Source organism: Martes martes (genome assembly GCF_963455335.1).
Source record: "Martes martes genome assembly, chromosome: 3".
NCBI lineage: Eukaryota > Metazoa > Chordata > Mammalia > Carnivora > Mustelidae > Martes > Martes martes.
Window position 1 is genome coordinate 152,645,621 of NC_137890.1, and position 18,946 is coordinate 152,664,566.

At 58.0% G+C, this 18,946-nt stretch overlaps 1 protein-coding gene across 2 annotated transcripts in view; it reads right to left on the reverse strand.

Annotated features, from left to right (window-relative positions):
- Positions 1 to 2,088: 2,088 nt before the first annotated feature.
- The window catches only part of MLPH (melanophilin), a 44,538-nt gene continuing 27,680 nt past the window's right edge, over positions 2,089 to 18,946 (reverse strand). Inside the window, exons 8-16 of one of the 2 annotated variants that reach the window (XM_080799318.1) lie at positions 18,668 to 18,863; positions 16,095 to 16,240; positions 12,148 to 12,333; positions 11,700 to 11,855; positions 10,162 to 10,254; positions 9,465 to 9,536; positions 7,792 to 7,849; positions 5,644 to 5,744; positions 2,089 to 3,848 (exon numbers count right to left, since the gene is read on the reverse strand). In XM_080799318.1, coding sequence (XP_080655444.1) covers positions 3,822 to 3,848; positions 5,644 to 5,744; positions 7,792 to 7,849; positions 9,465 to 9,536; positions 10,162 to 10,254; positions 11,700 to 11,855; positions 12,148 to 12,333; positions 16,095 to 16,240; positions 18,668 to 18,863 — 1,035 coding nt within the window. In that variant the 3' untranslated portion in view covers positions 2,089 to 3,821. The remainder of the gene's footprint in view (positions 3,849 to 5,643; positions 5,745 to 7,791; positions 7,850 to 9,464; positions 9,537 to 10,161; positions 10,255 to 11,699; positions 11,856 to 12,147; positions 12,334 to 16,094; positions 16,241 to 18,667; positions 18,864 to 18,946) is intronic. The other variant, XM_080799319.1, reaches the window with a different exon arrangement.

An 18,946-nucleotide genomic window follows, 5' to 3' on the forward strand; every position in this document is an offset into this window, starting at 1 on the left:
CCAGGGCCACTCCGTGCCTTGGGCTCCCATCTCTCTTCTCTAAACTGGCGGAACCGGAGGTTTACTTGCACAAAACGGGTGTTCAAGCCTTCAAGGGGGCAGGGAGGGCTAAGTCTGCTACTGGGTGAGGAAGGACAGGCACCAGGGGGTGGGGTGTCCACGGGGCCCTGGGGCCAGGAGGGCAGGGGCAGTGTGGCTGTGCTGCACGACAGGGTAGAGAGGGAGGCCGGCTGCCCGAGCTCGCTGCTACGCTCAGAAGTGAAGTGTGTGTCTGGGCCCGGGGCTCCCTGGGAGGCGGGGGAGGAGGCTGCTCCCCTACGAGGGTGCAGGGCCCCTTCTGCCGGCTCTGTGCTCTCTTTGAGGGTCTGCAATGGGGGGGTTCCACTCCATCAGCTGCGGATTAGAATGGGTTCCCCACTTAGCTGGAGCGGGCTGAATGGGGTCTCCCCAAACTCTCCTCCTAGCTCCTGGAACCTGAAAATGCCACCTTATTTGGGAAAAAGGTCCTTGTAATTAGGGGAAGGATCTCCAGATGAGAGGACCACGCTGGGTACTCGAGATAGATCCTCCATGCAATGGCAAGCAACCCCGTGAGAGGGTGGAGCGAGACCCAAGACGGACACAGAGGGCCCTGTGAGGATGGGGCTGCTGGCTCGGGACGGCGGGAGCCCCCGAGGCTGGAAAGGGCAGAGAAGGGATTCTGTCCTGGAGCTTCTGGAGGGAGCGGGGCCCTGTGGACACACTGATTCTGGACTTCCGGCCTCCAGCACAGTCAGAGAGTCAACCTCTGGTCTGAAGCAGCCCAGACTGTGATGACTGGTTAGAGCAGCCCCGGGGTCCGTCGAGATCTGGGCTGGCTGCGATCACCTACCCAAGCTGTAATGTCTCCAGTGTTTGCCTAGACCATGCGCTGGGGGGGCGACATGCCTCTCTCTGAACATGCGGGGGGCAGGCAGTGCAGGGGCGGAGGGTGGCCGAGAGCGCAGGCCGCTGGGCGGCGGCGGGGGCGGGGGGCAGACTCGAGAGAGGCTGGTGTGCTGCCCTTGCCCTCGCCAGCCCTGCTGCAGAAGTGGGGACAGAGGCCAGGAGTCGCCATTCCCCCAGAGGGGGTTGGACGGCAAATACTCAGCTCTGTTGTTGTAGCACAAAAACAACACGGACAACAAGGAAGCTCATGGATGTGGCCAGACCGGTGGACCCAGGCCTTCACCAAGGGGCGGGTGTCTTCAGGGAGAGCAGGAGCAGGGGGCTTTGGAGAAAAGAGGCGGGGCTGGCCTGCCTTTGATGAGGTCCCTCAAACCGACAGGCCTCTCAAGGTTCCCAGGGGCTTGTTGGGAAGGCCAGAGGATCTGGGCAGGGGGGCGCGTGGTGACCCTCCTGACGCCCCGGGCTGCCCCCACAGGACGGCAGCTGGAGTGGCCAGCGCTCCCCGGAGGTGTGAGTTCATGAGTCACAACCAAGGTCTCGGCAGAGCCCCAAGCCACGGGTCACCAACATGTGTGCGCACGGACAGCACCGAGCCACGTGACGGTCGGAGACTCAGCAGCTTTATCAAAAGGTGGGCCGGCGTGTCTGTGAGCAGCAATACTCGGACGTCATGGGAAAGAACCGCATGGAACATTCCACAGAGCCAGGTTCTCCTGACAGAGTGTGGGGTGAAGGAGAGGAATACGGGACGAGCCCTGGAAGGCTGGAGTGCACACAAGTGGGCACAGTGAGCGGCCGGGGGGTTACCCTGTTCAGCTGGAAGGACGGTGTGGAGATGCCAGGGGAGGTGGTGGCTGGTCTCTGGTGTGGTACTGCCCACACTTCCAGCCCACAGGTGTCCGAAGGCAGGGAGCTCAGTGGGCATGGAGAGGCGCTCCGGCATCCAGAGGGCTCGAGGGACCCATGCAGGGGGCGGGGAAAGAAACTTGGTCCCGGGCAACCTCGCTGAGGATGCGCCAGATCAGCACCAATCCCGGCCTCCCGCACTGTCGGGGTGCTCCGTGGGGCCGCCGAGAGCACGGATGCCTGCTCGGCCTGACGGGCACAAGGAAATTCACAGACCGGAGAAGGCCACTCTGACAGAGGAGACTGGTACGTTTGAGTTTGAAGTTGTCAGCACTCAAATTAGCAGTGGAGGAATGCGGCTGATGAGGGGCTGGGGTACAGGCAAGTAGGACGGGGGACCCACTGTCCTATTCCATCAACACTCAGGGACACACCAGGGCCAGCGGGCTGTCTCTCTGACTCCTGTGAACTCACAGTGACTTTAGTTTACTTTGGGAATAAGGAGAGGTGTGCCAAAAAAGAAACGGATCCCCTTTCATTTGTAGGAACCTTTCCATCATTGAGCAGTGAGTCAGGAGCTACGTATTTCAGCAGCTTCCATCCCGGGAAGGGGCATCAGATCCGTCTTTTCTACAGGTCCAGCATGATCTATCTGTAGCCTGGTCGTTCGGATCGACCCAGAAGCTGATTCCTGAACCCCGTGGCCCAGCTCAGGGACGGCGTCTCCTCTGCGGCGGCTGTGTTTTGGGCTCAGTGAACGTGCCAAGCTTGCCGTCCAGGGTCTGCGTGGCGGTGGGGTGGGGCTCTGTCCAGCGTCAGGGCAGAAGACGGGCTCGCTAGCTAAGGCTCCGGGCACCACTTCTCCATCTGCTTCTGGCTCCCACTTCATTTGAACACAAACACCAGGCAGTTTAAGAGAGAAACGTCAAAGCTGGCCCAAAGTCACTTTAGAAAGTAACAGAGGATCACACGGTGGCTTCTCGCTGCAGGAGAGGAGCCTCACACTCAGGGCTGTGTGCTCCTCTACAAAATGGGCCTAAATTTAATCCAAGGATTAAACACATGAGTCCCTGTGAAGCATGTACCGCTGCTTAGTTGTGGGGGTTGGGGGAGGTGTTTCCAGTTACAGTTACTGCTCCAAGGCAGCCCCAAGGGCCGCAGCAGGCTCCTCTGAAAACTGGAGAAGCCACATAGACACCCAGAAGTGACAGTGAATGCCAGACTGTCCCGGATGGAGGAGGACATTGAGCTCAGCACAGTATGGATGGCAGGCGGCTGGAGGTGGCTGGCAGGCATCCCTGACTGCCCCTAGCCCTCTGTCCCGCTGGACGTCACCGCAGCAGTGGCAGCCCCGGGCCAGCCCCCACCCTCTTGCCCACCTGCCCAGGGCTCCAGCATCTGCCTCTCCTACAGGTCCTCTGCATCTGCCCTGGACATAGGTCAGAGGCCCACCTGCTGCCCCGTGCTTGAGCTGCCCTTGACCACAGAGGAGTTTCTCCTGGTCTGTGAACCACAGGGGGCCCACAGAATAGCTGTGAGGGGCTCGGCGAGGCCAGCTGGCCATGAGTTCAGTCATTCGTCTTGATACCCGATTTCCTTGCATGCGTGCATACACACATGCACACAGAAACACACAGAGCGCCTGCCTGCGCTCTGACACCGTGTGGGGAACACACAGAGGGTGCGGCACTGAGCCAGCAGGGAAAGGGCTAAAAGATCACACCGAGAACATTCTTCTTGGTGTCCTTCAAAAAGTTTAACACCGTTCTAAAGGAAAAGCATGTCAGCTTAGATGTTTCTCATGGATCAGAGCAGGCCAGCAGGGGTGCAGGCAGAGGTTGTCTGCGAATGTGAGCGAGGAGCCGAGGGTCTGGGAAAGCTGTCCTCTCGCAGGTGGAGTTCCCTTGTGGACGGTGTTGTGTCCTGTCTCTCCTGGACCATGTGCACCACGGAGCACGGGGCAGATGGAGGGACGGGACGGTGAGGCAGAGGGGAAGTGAGGGCAGGGCCCCTGGGTCGCTCCGTCCTGTTCCAACAAATCTCCCCCTTCAGGGCTGGTGGGTCATCACAGGTTTCTGTGGAGCACAAATACACACATAGTTGTGCACAGACGGGTGTGCACATAGACACACATGTGGGCATGCACACACAGATAAACGAGTGTGCACACGCACAGGCATGTACACATGCAGAGAGACACACGTGGGCATGCACATACAGACACCCAAGTGTGTGCACACAGAGACACACGTGGGCATGCACGCAGAGACATGAAAGTGTGCACACACAGACATGGGGCACGCACACAAAGATGTACACGTGTGCACACACAAGAGTGCACACAGCAACACAAACATATGAGTGTGTGCACATGCACAGACACATGGGCATGCACACACAGATGTACATGTGTGCACACACAGGAGTGCACATAGTAACAGACATACAAGTGTGCGCACATGCACAGACACATGGCACACACACAGACATATGAGGGTACACACACAGGAGTGCACACACACACAGACATACATGGACATGCACACACAGACAGGAGTGTGTCCACACACGCAGACACAAGTGGGCCCGTACACAGACATATGAGTATGTACACATATGAGGGTGCACACATGCACAGACACAGGGGCACAAAAACAGACGTACACTTGTGCACACACACATACACATGAATGCACATAGCAACACAGACACAAGTACACATTGGTCGAAGGTGCTGGTCAGTCCCCATGGGGCTTCTGCACAGTGTCTCTGCCTCTGCCGCCCCAGCTGTGACGCTGGGTCAGCGGCACCTGCACCTCATCAGAGGGGGCGTACAGATAGAAAGTATCTGAAAATTTAAGGCTCTGAAACCCAGGGAGGTGCCTTCGAACTTGAAAGCATTTAGACTTTCAAGTCCCTGTTGGCCAGTTTCTTACTAACGGTCACCAGCCCTCTGTCAGGCCCGCGGGCACTCTACCCTTCCCCAGCAACCCCTACACATGTCCTCGTCCCCTTGTTGGGGTGACCTAAAGACGGCGAGCCGCCCCTCCCCGTCAGCCAGTAGAAGCTCACACAGTTAGGAATAGCCTTTCCCCGCCTTTGTGCATCCCTAGTGTGAGATGCTTGGAAACCCTTTTAAAAATGGAGTTCGTGGGGAGAATACAGCGCCAATGGGAGTGGACAGCCACTGGGGTCACGGGGCGGTCGGGCCTTGACTGCAGCCACCGGCCCCAAGTCATCAAGCCCATCCATAGGACGTGGGCATGACTTCGAGGTCCCCAGAGATGACCTCTTCTGAGCTGTCACAGAGCCACACGTGTGAGGTGCTGTTGGATAGGCGGCGTCCACGCAGGGGAGCGGGTGCCTTCCCGGGTTCTTGTGAGGGGCTGCCAGCCCAGGTGTTCTGCAGAGCGCTCTCTCCCATGGGCCCTGGGGACAGCCTTGACCCCAACATCTGCACACATGGTTTGCTGAATGAGCTTTACAGCACGGGTGGGCTGCTAGGGCCGAGGAGAGTGTCCTGTCTCGTGCGGTGTCCCCTCCCCTGTGTCTTCTCTCTCATGGACGGTCCCCTCCCCTGAGTGTCCTCACTGTCTTGTGGGTGGTCCCCTCCCCTGAGTGTCCTCTCTCTGTCACAGATGGTCCCCTTTCCAAAGCCAAGACCCAGCCCAGGTGTAAGTGGAGACCCCTATCACTGGTATATTCTGGTATCTTTAAGAAACGTTTTCAGTTTTTCTTTAAATCTTTGGTTGACTTCACTCTGTTAGTTTCTCCCATTTTCTCTGCTCTGGAGTCCTAATGCCAGCACGGAAACTGGAGAAGGGGCCCCGGGGCTTTCAAGACGCCTCAGGAGGGAGGAGACGGGCTTACCGCAAAGCTGTGGTTGGCCACCCCCTTCCTGCTGTTGGGGTTTCTCTGCGTCAGGGACCCGCGGTACGCTGACTGCCGATGAAAGGAGGCCCCGTCTTTACCTTCAGGGAGCGCAGGAGAAAACACAGTTTATGCTATTCTTTCTCCCTTGCCTTGGAGCGAGTGTTAAAACCCTATCTCATGGCGGCAGCAGAAATGCTCCCTTGAGTGAAACAGAATGCCACAGTGTTTCCTTCAGTTCTGTGATGTGCCATGGGCTTGGGGGGGGCGGGGACTGTGCCCCTCAGAACAGAGGGCGCCCCCGCAGGGCTTCGGTCATGTAGCGGGGCATTTGGTCTCCCATCCTAGTCAGCTGTTTGTGCTCACGGCCACAGGTGAGCAAACCCCGGGCCCGCGCAGCCAGCGGCCTTCCTCCTCCGGCAGGTGTCGGGGGGCCGCCTGACACCTACCTGCTCCTCGGGGCGGGGGTGCAGGGGTGATGGGCTGCGTCTCCTCTGCCCAGCCCCATGTTCTGCGACTTCTAGGCAGCCTGACCTCAGCCACAGTGGACAGGTTTACACCACGGAAACTGGCAGAGGCCACAAAGGAGGGCTGATGGTCGCATTTACACAGGGAGGCTGGCAAATGAGCTCGGGGTTCCATTTTGGGTGGAGAACGTGTTGCTGGGATTTGCTACGTGTTCCTGCTCCCGGACCAAACTCTACGGAGGAAACAGCTCACCCAGAGATCCCAGCCATGGGGCAGTGAATCCTTCCGATGTGGGGATGGATGTCTGGCCCACGGCTGAGAGACGCTCCGCTGAGACTGGCTGTGGTGGCAGGAGCGGCGTGTAGGGACCAGCAGCCACAGCCGGGCTGTTCAGCCCCTGGGAAGCCTGACAGCTCCTGGGGAACTGGGACCAGGTGAGCAGCGTCTGACTGACACCAGGCGCTCACCTGGGCTCCTCCCGCTGGAACTGGGAGCCCTCACTTGGGTGGGAGCCGTGGCACTTGCTGGAAGCTCCCCTCGGCACTGGTGCATGTGCTCCAGGAGCCTCCTCCCGGACCCTTGGCAGGTGGCCTCGTGGCCCTGAGTGGGGGCTTCACCTCAGAGGGTCTTGGGACCTGCCCTGTCTCCGGCCTGACCTTCCTGGGTACAGGGAGCTCTGGGGTGCAAAGAGGGAGCTGCATGGAGGAGAGCTGGGCACAAACAGAGATGTGCAGAGACCTGCTCTGAGAAGGTGGTGGACAATATTCTGGAGGTGGTGCAGAAACTCTTGGGGGGAGACAATGCACTTGGCCTCGGAAGGCAGAGGTGGGTAGGAAAGGGAGTGAGAAGGGCTCTGGGCAAAAGGCTCAGCCCAGGCAAAGGTACGGAGGTGCGTGTGTGCACAGAGCGATCGATGCCTGCATGTGCCTGTGAGCATGTCTTGTTCACCCAGGGCTCCTGTGTGGGCCGGAAGGTGAGAGTCTGGAAGGCTGTGCTAAGAAATCCCACTCATTCTGTCGGCAGGTGGGAGCCAACGATTGTTCAGGAGCAGAAGAGGAACACAGAGAGAGCTGCGCCCTGGGACAGTGGCTGTGGGCAGAGCTGTAACGACGGGGTTATGAGGGCACAGCTCAGATGGAGGGACAAGAGGAGACGCCATGGCAGCTCAGAGGCCTGGCAGAGCAGCAGAGGGACTGGACCCTGACCGGGAAGGAGGCTGCTTCCCTCTGGTGACCCGTGGTCGGGCTGCAAGGGGAGCCACCCACCAGCACACGATTCCCCAGCAGCCCGGTCGAGCACCACGGACAAGGCAACCGGGCCGTCACTCCTGTTCACCCCGAGAGGCTGATGTCCTTGTCGCTATTGAGACATCAAGGGAAGCTAAGTCGTGTTCTGTGCTTTGCCTGAGAGGGTCAGGAGCTGCTCAAGCCTGAGAGCCATTTACGACGAAAAACATGGAGAACACCAGTTCTGCGTGCTCAGTGCAGAGAATTCCAGAACACCCAGCCACTGCAATGCTTCCTGCTGGTGGCCGTGGTGGTTCGGGGAGGGCCCTTCAGGCTCCGGGCAGGAGATGCTGTCTCGTGGGGATGACAGAAACGCAGGACCCTGACTGGCCACTCCCACACCCTTCAGCTCATCTCCCAGCCTGTGGGGATGAGTGAAACCGCTAACTCTTACCTTGGCTTTTCGGGGAATTACTGAACTTCTTTCTGAGAAGACAGGGCGCCGTTGTCACCTAGAAGAAAGAAGATGTCTCTGGGCGTCATGAATTGCTGTCATTCTTAGCAACACGGGGAGCTAACTTGGGACTTGCCACGATTCTTCCAGATTCTAGTGAATCTGGTCCACTGCCTTCTGTTCTTTGGCAATATTGGAACTTTTATCAATATTAAAGTACACGGTATCAATAAATGAAACACCAAATATCAGAGCATAAAAGAGACGCTTACGTTTGTCAGCTGTGGGCAGGAGGGCAGGGGGAGCACACATTTCAGCCCCATGGACCTGGGTTCAAGTCCAGGCACCACCACCCCACCCCCATGATGTGGACGACTGTGTGTCCTCTCTGAACTCAGCTGGAAAATGGGGCAGTAACCCCTTCCTGTGGTTAGTGGGAGACTACCTGCTCTTCACATGTCCCCAAATCCCATGGCTGCTGGTCCCCATGCCTTCCTGTCACCCTCACTCCCGTTGACTGCCTCTCCATGATGGGATCGTTCTCTCCCTGTTCTGCCTTGCTGGGCATGAGCAGGTGGCCTCACTCCCCTGGAAATCTTCCCAACATCTGGCCTGGTATTCTGCCTGGCTGGTGTGGGGGATGCACCTGGAAGCCTGCTGGAGAGGCCTCCAGGGCTGGGCTTCCCTGAGCCCATCAGGAAGCCCCATGGCCTCCACAAGAGGGTGGGAGGTCAGGGCCAGGGGGCCCGGGCTGAGACCCCTCCATCATTTATCCTGTCATTTATGGTCTGCGTGATCTCAGTCAAGGACGTCAACTTCCCTGAGCTTTGATCTGCTCAGTGGGACAATAGGGTTAACCGCAATGCTTCCTCGCCAGGTTTATAAACCTCAGATGGAAGGAGGTTTCAGAAAAGCACTGTTTTTAACTATAAAGAGCCACCAGTGTCATTGTCATGACACACAGAAGTGACTGCGTGTTCACTGTGGCTCCAAGGGGACCTCAGGCAGCAGGCAGGACTGGGAACAGATGCCACTCTTTCGGAGGCACTGGGGAGGGCGCCTCCAACCGCACCCCCAACCACACGGCCTACACTTTGGAGATCGAGGCTGTGTCCCAGCTGGTGCCTCTTCTGCACGCTGCGAGTGGGGCCACCGTCTCCCACACCCCTGGGCCCCGTACCACCGCACGCGTGCTGGCTCCTGGTGCTTCCAGAGCTGGCCACCGTGTCCCCCTGATGAGGCCTGTCCCCGGGCCACTGGAGCCCGCCGGCCCGCATGGGGCCAGGGAAGAGCCCAGAATGGACGTTGTCCATGACTGATGGCGTTGGCCGGGGGTGGGGGCGGTCCACGTGGCCTCCTTGCCCCACACAGAATAACGCCCGGGGCGTCACTCGGAGCCACAGAAACTGCGTGGGGTCTGCTGAGGTGGGAAGCTTGCTGGCCTCCTCCCCTCTGTCCCACCTTCCTGCTCACCAGCTGGGTTTTCCCGGATTTCCCCAACCAACGCTCTGACACCAAGCCTGTCCCCGTGTGTGGCTCTGGGGAAGCTGTCCTGCGGGGCAGGCCGAGCTGCATGGTGTGTCCGAGTCAGCCCCACTGACACGTGTCAGCCCCCGGCTCGCTGTGCTGCCAGAACAGTGGCCCCGATCTCTTCCTCTCGGAACCACACATACCTCCTCTGTGGGGTCTGTGTTCGGATCCTTAGGATTCCAGTCCAGTCTCTCAGCAAGTCGGGGAAGAAATATCTGGGGGACAAGGAAGAGGCCTGTACCTGACGGTGGCTTGTTTGACGCCCGCCCCAGGGGGACCAGTGGGACAGGGGCATGGCCCTTCTCCGTAAACATGGGGCCAGGCGCTCAGGGACGGCCCGTCAGCCCCCAGCTCACCAGCCCAGTGGCCTGGGCTTCCAGGTTCAGCCCAGTAACACACAGGACAGCCCGTTAGCTTTGACATTCAGAAACAACGAGTATGGTTTATAAGTCTGTTCCAAGTATCGCAGGGGATATACTCATAGTCGAAAGTGACGCGTCATTTATCTGAAGTTCAGATGTCCTGTGTACCTCCTGCAGCCAGACCTGGGGCTCCCCCGGGACCACCCTGCGTTTGTCTGCCAGGTTACCCCACCGGTGTGACTGGCACTGGGGACCCCAGCTTGACTCTGGGCGGATGAATGTTGGTCCCAGACCTGCTGCAGAGGGTGGGGGGCAGCCCCCTCCCTGCTGTCCCCAGGGCATCCTGTTCCAGTCACACCCAGCCAGGCTGGCGGGGCGGGAAGGGAGGGTGCCAGTCAGCCTGTTGGTTTCAGGCCCCAGGGGCGGCTCTGGCAGGGGCTCTGGGCCCAGAGCCAGGCGCCGGGCTTCCTGCACTCACCGGCAGGTTAGATTTCCTCCGGGGCTTTCCTGAAGGCTTCACGGTGAGCCCTGCAGCCTGCAAGGCAGCAATCTTGGACTTGATGTTGGAAACCTGGCAGGAAAAAGGAGAGAAACACGGACGTCACTCTGATGCGTCAGCTTGACGTCACAGTCCAGGAAGAGTAGTCTCCCGTTCACCAGCTTTCTTACGGTCCCCTTAAGATGGTCCCAACAGATGCGGTTTCTGGGGGCCCATTTTCAAGCATCTTCATGGTAGTCGGGGAGGGGGCTGCTGTTCCTCACAGGTCACCCCCATGCACGAGGAGGGGGGCTCTGTACACTTTCAGGCACATGGGGAAATCTGGTTCTCCCCAGGGATGGCAGGAGGGGCAGTGACAGCGGACAGTGTCACCATAGCTCTAAGGGACAGGCCTACACTATGGGCAAAGGCTTGGCTGGCATCTGGCAGAGCCTGCCTTCCTGACATCATTTTAAATGGGCCCCCAATCCCGGCTCCCATAGTAGCCAAAGGAAATTTCTGGAAACAGGAACAAGGCCCCATCACCCCTGTTCTGGTCCCTCCAGTGGCTCTCTGGCCTCTGCCCTCCTCTTGCAGCTGCCTCCTACCCTCTCCCCCTCACTCCCTCTGCCCCAGGCTCAGGGTTTCACTGCTCCTTCCTGAATATGCCAAGTTCAAGACCACCCCAGGACCTCCACACATGTGTGCTGCCTTCTCCTTGCAACATTTCTTGCTGAGCAGCCCACCTGGGGGCTCCACCAAGCCACCCTCACTTCCTCTCTGCACGGCTGGCTTCAAGAACCGATCCTTGGTCATTGGCTTGGCCTCTATCTCCTTCCACGAAAGCATAAACTCCACGAAGGCAAGGCTCCATCTAAGAGTGCAACAGCTGTGCCTTTGTGCCTTGCCATTTTCAGGAGTTTGAAAATCGTTTGCTGAGCAAGAAGGAATAAACTAATGCAAAGTCCTCGGGGTGGCTTGTCCCCAACACGCACAGCTCTGGAGACACGCTCCTTACTCCTGGTGGACACCTGCTGATGAGCAGAAGTGAGAAAGGGCCGTGGGTGCGGACTCCTCTTGTAGCCCGATGGGCAGACCCTCTTTTCTCTGGGGGACTCCGGGGGAGGGCAGAGCAGAGCTCAGTCATCTTGGCTGTCCCTGAGAGACCCTGGCTCTGCCCTTTGACCTTTGTAGGCTCCCGACGCTTGAGTCCTGGACCCACACTCGGGCTCACAGAATGACCTTCGGGTCAGAGACTGCTCCAGAGTCCCAGGGTTGTCCTAAAAACTGGGGCCTGCTTCTGGAGAAGGCCCCTCCTCCTGGGACAGGGAGGGGTAAGCGTCAGCATCATTCCTGTAGGTCTGAACACCCTGCCTGCCTCTCCCCAAGGTAAATGGGATGAAGACAGGGGTGGTGGTGTGGGCCATCCCCACGGAAACCCCAAGCTCCTGTTCTGGACCTTTGGTGCGCTGTTCACAGCTGCCAGAATCCCGCCACAATTCCACTTGGAGACCCCCTGCTCCCGGGACTGGTGTTACCTCGCTCTCCACCTGCTGAACCTCCGAGGCCGTGACAGCCACTCTGTCCTCCAGCTCCAGCAGCTCCTTGTCTGTGGTCCTGCTGGGCTGCACGAGTTCCTGAGGGTCCGTGGGGATGGTCTCCTGTCTGTACATCCGGCCCGCAGCCCCGCTCACCTGGGAGAGGGAAGCATGGAGTGTGACGACCAGCAACAGAGACGGCAGGGCGCTCCCCAAGATGGGCTCATCCTACGGCATTCTTTCCTCTGAACTCGGGGCTGGTTGATTAGCTGGCCAGCTGGGGGCTAAGCCTCCCGTGCAGCTCTTGTTGGGGCCCAGGGCCCCCCAGAGGTTGGCTGGCTGCCTGGGGTGGGCAAGGGGCTAAGTCACAAGCTCTTGACTCCTGGCCCAGGAGTCAAGAGCTCTTGCCTCTGCCCAGGTCCTGCTGAGCCCAGTCAGGTGGCCTCACCTCCAGGCCTGCCCCCGGGAGGTCCCTGATGGAGGGGCTCCTGTCCAGTTCTGCTTCTTCCTCCTTGCTCCCCTCCTCCTCTGACGAGGCTCCCTGGTCACTTATGTGGCTGGTCAGCTCCTCCAACTTCCTTCTGAGGGTCTCCTCTTCTCTGTCGGCATCTGTGGGCTCGCAGCCTGTGAGACGCTGAGACCACCAAACAGACTGGCATTCAGCTGGTCATCTGTGTGCACTGTGCTCAGAGATAGGGCTCTGGGAGAAGTCTCCATTACTTGCCCCCAGTGCCTGTGCTGGGGCCAGTCCTGGCCCTCATGAACCGGGGTCTGCAGGGTGGGGCACTCCTGTGATCCTGTCACCACCCAGGCCAAAGATCCACCATTCGTGAGCAAGACACTGAGCTTTCCTTTGGGGACACTTTTACCATGGGAGGACAGTTCTTCCCTCTGACCCTAAATGGGCTCCCCAAGATGAGGGAGTGGCCAGCAGACAGAGCCCACTGTCACCAGCAGGAATCTGGGGTCCATCACCGCAGAAGCACCAAGTTCCCAAGAACTGGAAGGAAAACTAAGGCCACCATCCATAACGGGACCTGGGAAGGGGAGCGTGAAGCCCGTTCTGGCACTGAGAGTTCTAGAACACCAAGTAAGACCTGGGAGTGGTACCACAAGAGAGGGCAAGGGGGTGAGCACAGAAGAATGACAAATTCAGCAAGCGAGGCAGCTGGATCTGAAAGGTATGACGAGTCACGACTGCAGGGTAGCAGTGGTCACCATCACTCCTGGTTGGCACAGGAAGGCGCCAATTCATTATGCCAGGCTGCTCGAACTAAAAGTCGTTAGCTGGCAAGAGCCTCGGGTCGCTCTGGGCCAGGAGGACCAGCTAACAGCCTCAAGTGACTAAAAGTACAACTTCCTCCTCTCCTGAGTCACCAGAGTCTATTAGTGCCCAGACCAGACCTGAGAAAATCAATCCTTCCTGTCTTCCAAGCCCAGCAGGTGCGTCCTTCCTGCCATTATCTCCTCGGGAGCTCACCCTGTTTTCAAAGGGAAATGCTGAGCGAGAGGATGCGTTTGCTTTGTTTGGTAGGTAATTGGTTTGATCTTCACATCATGGAGGGCTTTGAGTGGGCAAAGCTGCCTGAAGAAGAATAGAAAAGCCGAGAAATGTGAGAAATGTCACCGTCACCAGGAGGGGCTCAGTGAGGACTTGGAGCTACCGGTAACTGAGCCGCCGTCTGGCTGCCTGGGGTGGAGAGGTGGGATCGATACCGGGCTGGGGAGTGTGCACAGACTGATTCTGTCTTCCGGGGACACGTGCACAGGATATGTGGCCAGCATGGAAGACCCCCCCATCCCCTCACCGAGAAGAAGAGGGTGACCCACTGGTGCCTGACATGGTCGCTATCAAATGTCACTTCCAGAGTGAAAAAGAAAAGCACCCCAAGATAAGGAACTGGGGTTCTTGTTCTCATCTGGGGCTGGAGGAGGATAAGAGCTGAGGGGTGACAGGACCCACAGCCCCTTGCAGGGACCCCTGGAACGGTGTGCCCTGGGTTTTCCCCGGGGTACCCGGCCCGCTGCCCACTTGGCCTTTACACAAAGATGTGTGGGACACGTGCTCTGGGAGAGGCTGGGGGAGGTGGAGTTGGAGACAAGCTCTCAGCATGAAATAGGGAATCGTTCAAGGAGGCAGGAAGGATGGCAGGTACCAGGAGGGCTGGCTAGATGTCAGGGAGTGTGTTTTATTGAAAGTTACTACAGTTGTTAAATTAAAAACTTACTGAAAATAGACAGCTCTAGTCTTTATCACCTTGTCATCTGACTGGGGGTTCCTCTGTCCACTGTGGCTTTGCCACACAGGGAGGTCCCTGCCTTGGCCTCACCACCCTTCCACCACCATCCCCCAGTCCTGCCGGGGGCTGACCCCTGGTCTGATCAAAGGTTACTTTCCTGTGTAGTGTTTTCCTCTCTCTTCCGTAAAAGAGGGTCCAGGCCCCAAGAAGTGTGAGCCACTCTGGGTGGAGAATGGTGGACAGCTTTCACTGCAGACCTTCTCAGGTCCTTTCACACCCTGCTGTGCTCAGGGCAGAGGAAGAGCGCCCTTCTTCCAGAGGCAGAGGGTGGGCAGAGAGAACCTCTAGCCCATGGCTGTAGGAAGCTTCTGGGTAACGCTCCAGGAAAGAGTCAGCTGTGCCTCAGGGCACGGACTCTGGAGAGGGAGAGACTTCACATTTCTGTTCTGCTGACATTAGCCCAATTTTAAAACAAAAAACATAACCGATTCCTCAAAAGCCATGCGAAGAAGTGCTCCTTCTACAAGTCTGCTGCTTGTTTTCGGCAGATCCCATTTCCTGAGGCTTGGACAGAGGATCAAGTTTGGAAGAGCCTCTCACCTTTCCTGCGTCAGTGGAGACTGGGGAGGGGCTGGCACCCCACCTGCCCCGTGGGGGTCCCGCCCCTGTTCGGGCACCTCTGCTGCTGGGGACAGAGGGTCCGGCAAAGCTCGGGTCCCACTAGGCAGCTCCACTGGTCACCGAGGGCCATGGATGGTGCTGGTGGAGTGACAGCCAGGAGTTTTAGGGGGGTGTGTGGGCTGGGGCTGTGTCAGACGAAGCTCCTCCTGGGTTGTCGGAATGCACACAAGGCTAAGGGGATGGGGAAGGCCCTAGCTCCCTGCAGAGCAGTCCCTCCCAGCTCTGGCCCCTCCCACCTGTGTCTAGAAGGGGACCAAGCACAGCTGCATGGGTCCCAGCTGCTTTCCGCCTTTTCTGAACATGCTCAACATCAGTCATTCCTTCCACCTGGCAGCCTGAGCTCCATCCCTGGATCCCCTGAAGGGAGAATCCCCAGGGGCACCTCCCACCCCTCAAGTCTCCCTGGGGGAGGGTCCCAGAAGGAGTTCCGAGCCAAGTAATAGAGCCTGGGTCACTCCTGGCTCCTGAACACATGCCTGAGACCAGCCGTGGCTGAGCTGCCCCCGGGATTCCATCCAGAGCAGGGCTCTCCTCTTGGTTTCCTGCCTCCGGCTGCTCACTAACAAAAGGCCCCAATCCCGAGATCTCCTCCTTAGGAGTTGAGCCTTGCCAGGGTCTCCATGAGTCTGAATCAGCCTGTGGTCAGGCTGTCCTCGTATAAAGCATGGTGGCCTTTCCCCAAATAAAACGTACTTGCTCAGCTCTGACTCTGCTGTCTGTAAGTGGGACCATGGTTTAAATTCAGGGAAGGGAACCCAGGGTACTCAGAGGAATCTTGTGATTTATGTCATAAATCAGGGTCTACAACGTGAGTGAGTCTCACTCATTTAACAGGTGTTTCATACGCTAAGTTAAATTTTCTTAAAACCTGCGGAGTGTCTACTAAAGGCATACCGTGATGGAATATTTGCTCCTCTTGCAAATGAAAGAATGCTTGATGGGGTGTAAGCTAAGTATCTGCCTCCAGAGGAACCAAGCACTGACACAGGCCACAGTACGGACGGGTCTTGAAACTGTGACTCCGCGTGCAGGAAGCCAGGCACGCATGTCACGCGGCGAACGCTCTCATCTGGGTGCAATGCCCATGGGGGGCGAAGCCAGGAGACGGCAAGCAGGCCGGTGGCCGCCGCAGCTGGAGGGAGGGGATGGGAAGCGACGGCTCACAGGATTGGCTTCCCTCAGGGGCGGTGACGTTTTGGGACCGACAGAGGGGACGGCTGCATGAGGCTGTGAATGCACTGAGTGCAGTGAACATGAACTTCAGGATGGTGAATTCTACATTATGTGGATTTCATGCCAACAGGACAGTGGACATTTGGATGATACTGCTCGCACGTCTCTGCTACGCAGGCCTGGGCAAACGTGCGGCTTGAAAGCACTGAAAGCTTTGATTTCTCCAATGTGACTTGGCATGAAGGTTAAAAAGACTCCACCCAAAGCATCAGCAGGAAGGAAAGTTTCACAGGTGCCTTACCTGGCTCTGGGGTGGGGTGTGGCCTCCTTGTCCGCAAGGGTGGGAGGCAGCGCGGGGAGCCCCGGGGCTCTCGCCATCGTCCTCTGAGGTGTCCATGTTGGCCAGATCCTGGGAGGGGAACTGCTCACTCCCGATGACGCTCCTCCCTTTGGAGTGAGATTGGGATCGAATTATCCAGAGCAAAAAGCTGGAAGCCAGTGCACACGCTTTTCCCAGTAAAGAAAAACGAGAGATGACAGAAACCGAAGACGTGATTTCAGCCCCCCCGAGGTGAGGGAGCCAAGAACCTTAGATCAAGGTCAGAGCAGAGTGGATGGCAAGCCCTCACACAGGACCTTCAGGACACAGGACCCTGCCTGGAACTCTCAGTGGGGCCAGAGGAGCAGAGACCACGTCGGCCGGGTGATCACAGTACACCAAATTCCACCACGTGAAACTGTGTGCCCGGAGCGTGGCTGATGTGGGGCCCAGGCAGCGTCTGTGAGTGGAGGGGGCTCTGGAAAGTCTGTCCACGCTGGTCCCTAAGGGCTATTTCTCACATCGGTTTGTGGGCATGGGTCACCTCCAGCATGCCTGGAAATGCTCATCCTGTGCTCCAGATTAGGGGGAACTTACTGTCCCCACGGCCTCACCGGAAGGTCCCTCCCCAGGGCTCCAGGCCCCTCCCTGGGAGGTGGAGTCAGAGGGAGAGGTGGCCAGGGCTGGCTGCATGGGAGTCACTGTGCATGGCCGCTTCTGTCCTCCATAGGCACCAGACCCCACTGGCTCGGTGAGTCCTGCCAACAGGTGGACGAGCTTGGGAGAGGGCCCCGAGCTCCAGCGAGATTGCAATCCTGTGCCCCACTGGTTTCAGCTTGGGAGACCGCATGCTGGGGACACAGTCTGGCAGTGCCCGGACTCCTGCCCATATGGACAGGATGGAGATGCGCTGTTTTAAGTCGATACGTTTGTGACACTAGAATCTTGTTTAGTGGCTACAACGGTGCTGCACACCAGGCAGGAGCCCTCTTCACAGGGAGGAGAAACTGAGTCACAATGGCTAAGCTGGTGGATCAAGCAGCTTGTCACGTTCCACCCAGCCTCAGATGATGCCCCTGAGTGTCGGGAGCATGTCCCTTGAAATGCTCCCCGTTCCAGGGATGAGGTGAAAATTGCTGGTTGGTCAGAAACGTGGTCTCCCTCGGCTTCTCCCTCCCTGCCTGCCACCCCGTCGGTGTCCTCACCGTGGAATGGGATCATGGTGGGGGGCAGAGAGTCTGTGACATCCCCGTCCACCCCCATCCTATGACCTGTTCAATGCAGATTCATTTATTCACTGTTCGGGGGGAAGTTAAGCCCCATGTTCCTCCCCAAATGCCTCCAGCACCCTAATTGGCCTGTGGACCGTGACATTATGTTCCCTATAATATAATGAAAAGGAAAAATGGAAAGGGGACCGATTTCCTGGCAGGAGGTGTCTTAACCACATTTCCCGGCAGCTGGCCCCACGCAGCGGCCACGTGGGGGCTCATTAGGGGGAGGGCCGGGCTGCCTCTGTGATCTCATCTGCTCCTGCATCAGTAGGGTGTCTGAACTCCTGAACCCACACTCCCACAGGGCACAGGAAAAGAAAGCAATTCAGGATTTCATTATGAAGCGCACTGTCTGACAACAAAATTAAACTAAGCAAGTCTAGTTCTCAGCACTTGCAGACCTCGCGATTCGTAGCTGGTAGCTGGTGGTGGACTAGGGGGAAACAGTGCTCAAACGGGACCTGCATTGTCCGTCCCCAAGTGTACCGTACATTTCCAAGTGCACCGTCCATCCCCAAGAGTACCATCCTCCTCCAAGTGTACTATCCATTCCCAAGTATATGATCCATTCCCAAGTGCACCATCCGTCCCCAAATGTACCATCCATTCCCAAGTGCACCGTCTGTCCCCAAGTGCGCCATCTGTCCTCAAATGTACCATCCATCCCCAAGTGCACCATCTGTCCCCAAATGTACCATCCATCCCCAAGTGCACCATCTGTCCCCAAGTGCACCATCCGTCCCCAAATGTACCATCCATTCCCAAGTGCACCGTCTGTCCCCAAGTGCGCCATCCGTCCCCAAATGTACCATCCATCCCCAAGTGCACTGTCTGTCCCCAAGTGCACCATCCATTCCAAATGCACCATCCGTCTCCAAGAGTACTGTCCATCCCCAGGTGCAGTGTCAGTCCGCAGGCTTGGACCTGACCTGTCCTTTGGTCAGGATGGATGGTCCAGGTGACCAGTGATCCTAATCATTTCAGGGACACCTGCCTGTCCCTACCCCAAGCCAGCTCAGTACCCTCCCTACAGCTGATAGGGAGCTATGTGACCAGCTGAGGTATTGATGCTGGGACTTCTGAGTGTCAGGATGGCAGTGCCCAGGCTGGGGGTGGGGAGGAGTGGGTGGGGAGGTGGCGTCTACCAGGACCAGACATGCCAGACAAGGCGGTGAAGGAAGGGGTTGCTATCAATCGGCCGGCGTGTCTGCACAAATCAGGGCAGTGGGCGGGTTTTCCGCTGACCCCCCACCCCAACGCAGAGCCTATCAAGGGACCTACCAGCTGTAGCTGCAGTCCCCGGGGCTGTCCTGTGGGACTCTCCAGGGACACAGAGCTCAGTGAGGATGTCCTGTCCAGCAGGGGAGAGGCTGTCTGTCTGCTCTTCTGGACGGGGGTGGCATCCAGGGGCAACCATGGCCTCTGGGGAGGCATCCTTGGCATGGGGTTCATCCGTGAAGGTTTGAGCACACGGGACCTGAAGGGTGTGTGAGGTTTTTTTTTTTTTTTAATATTTTATTTATTTGACAAACAGAGATCACAAGGCAGAGAGGCAGGCAG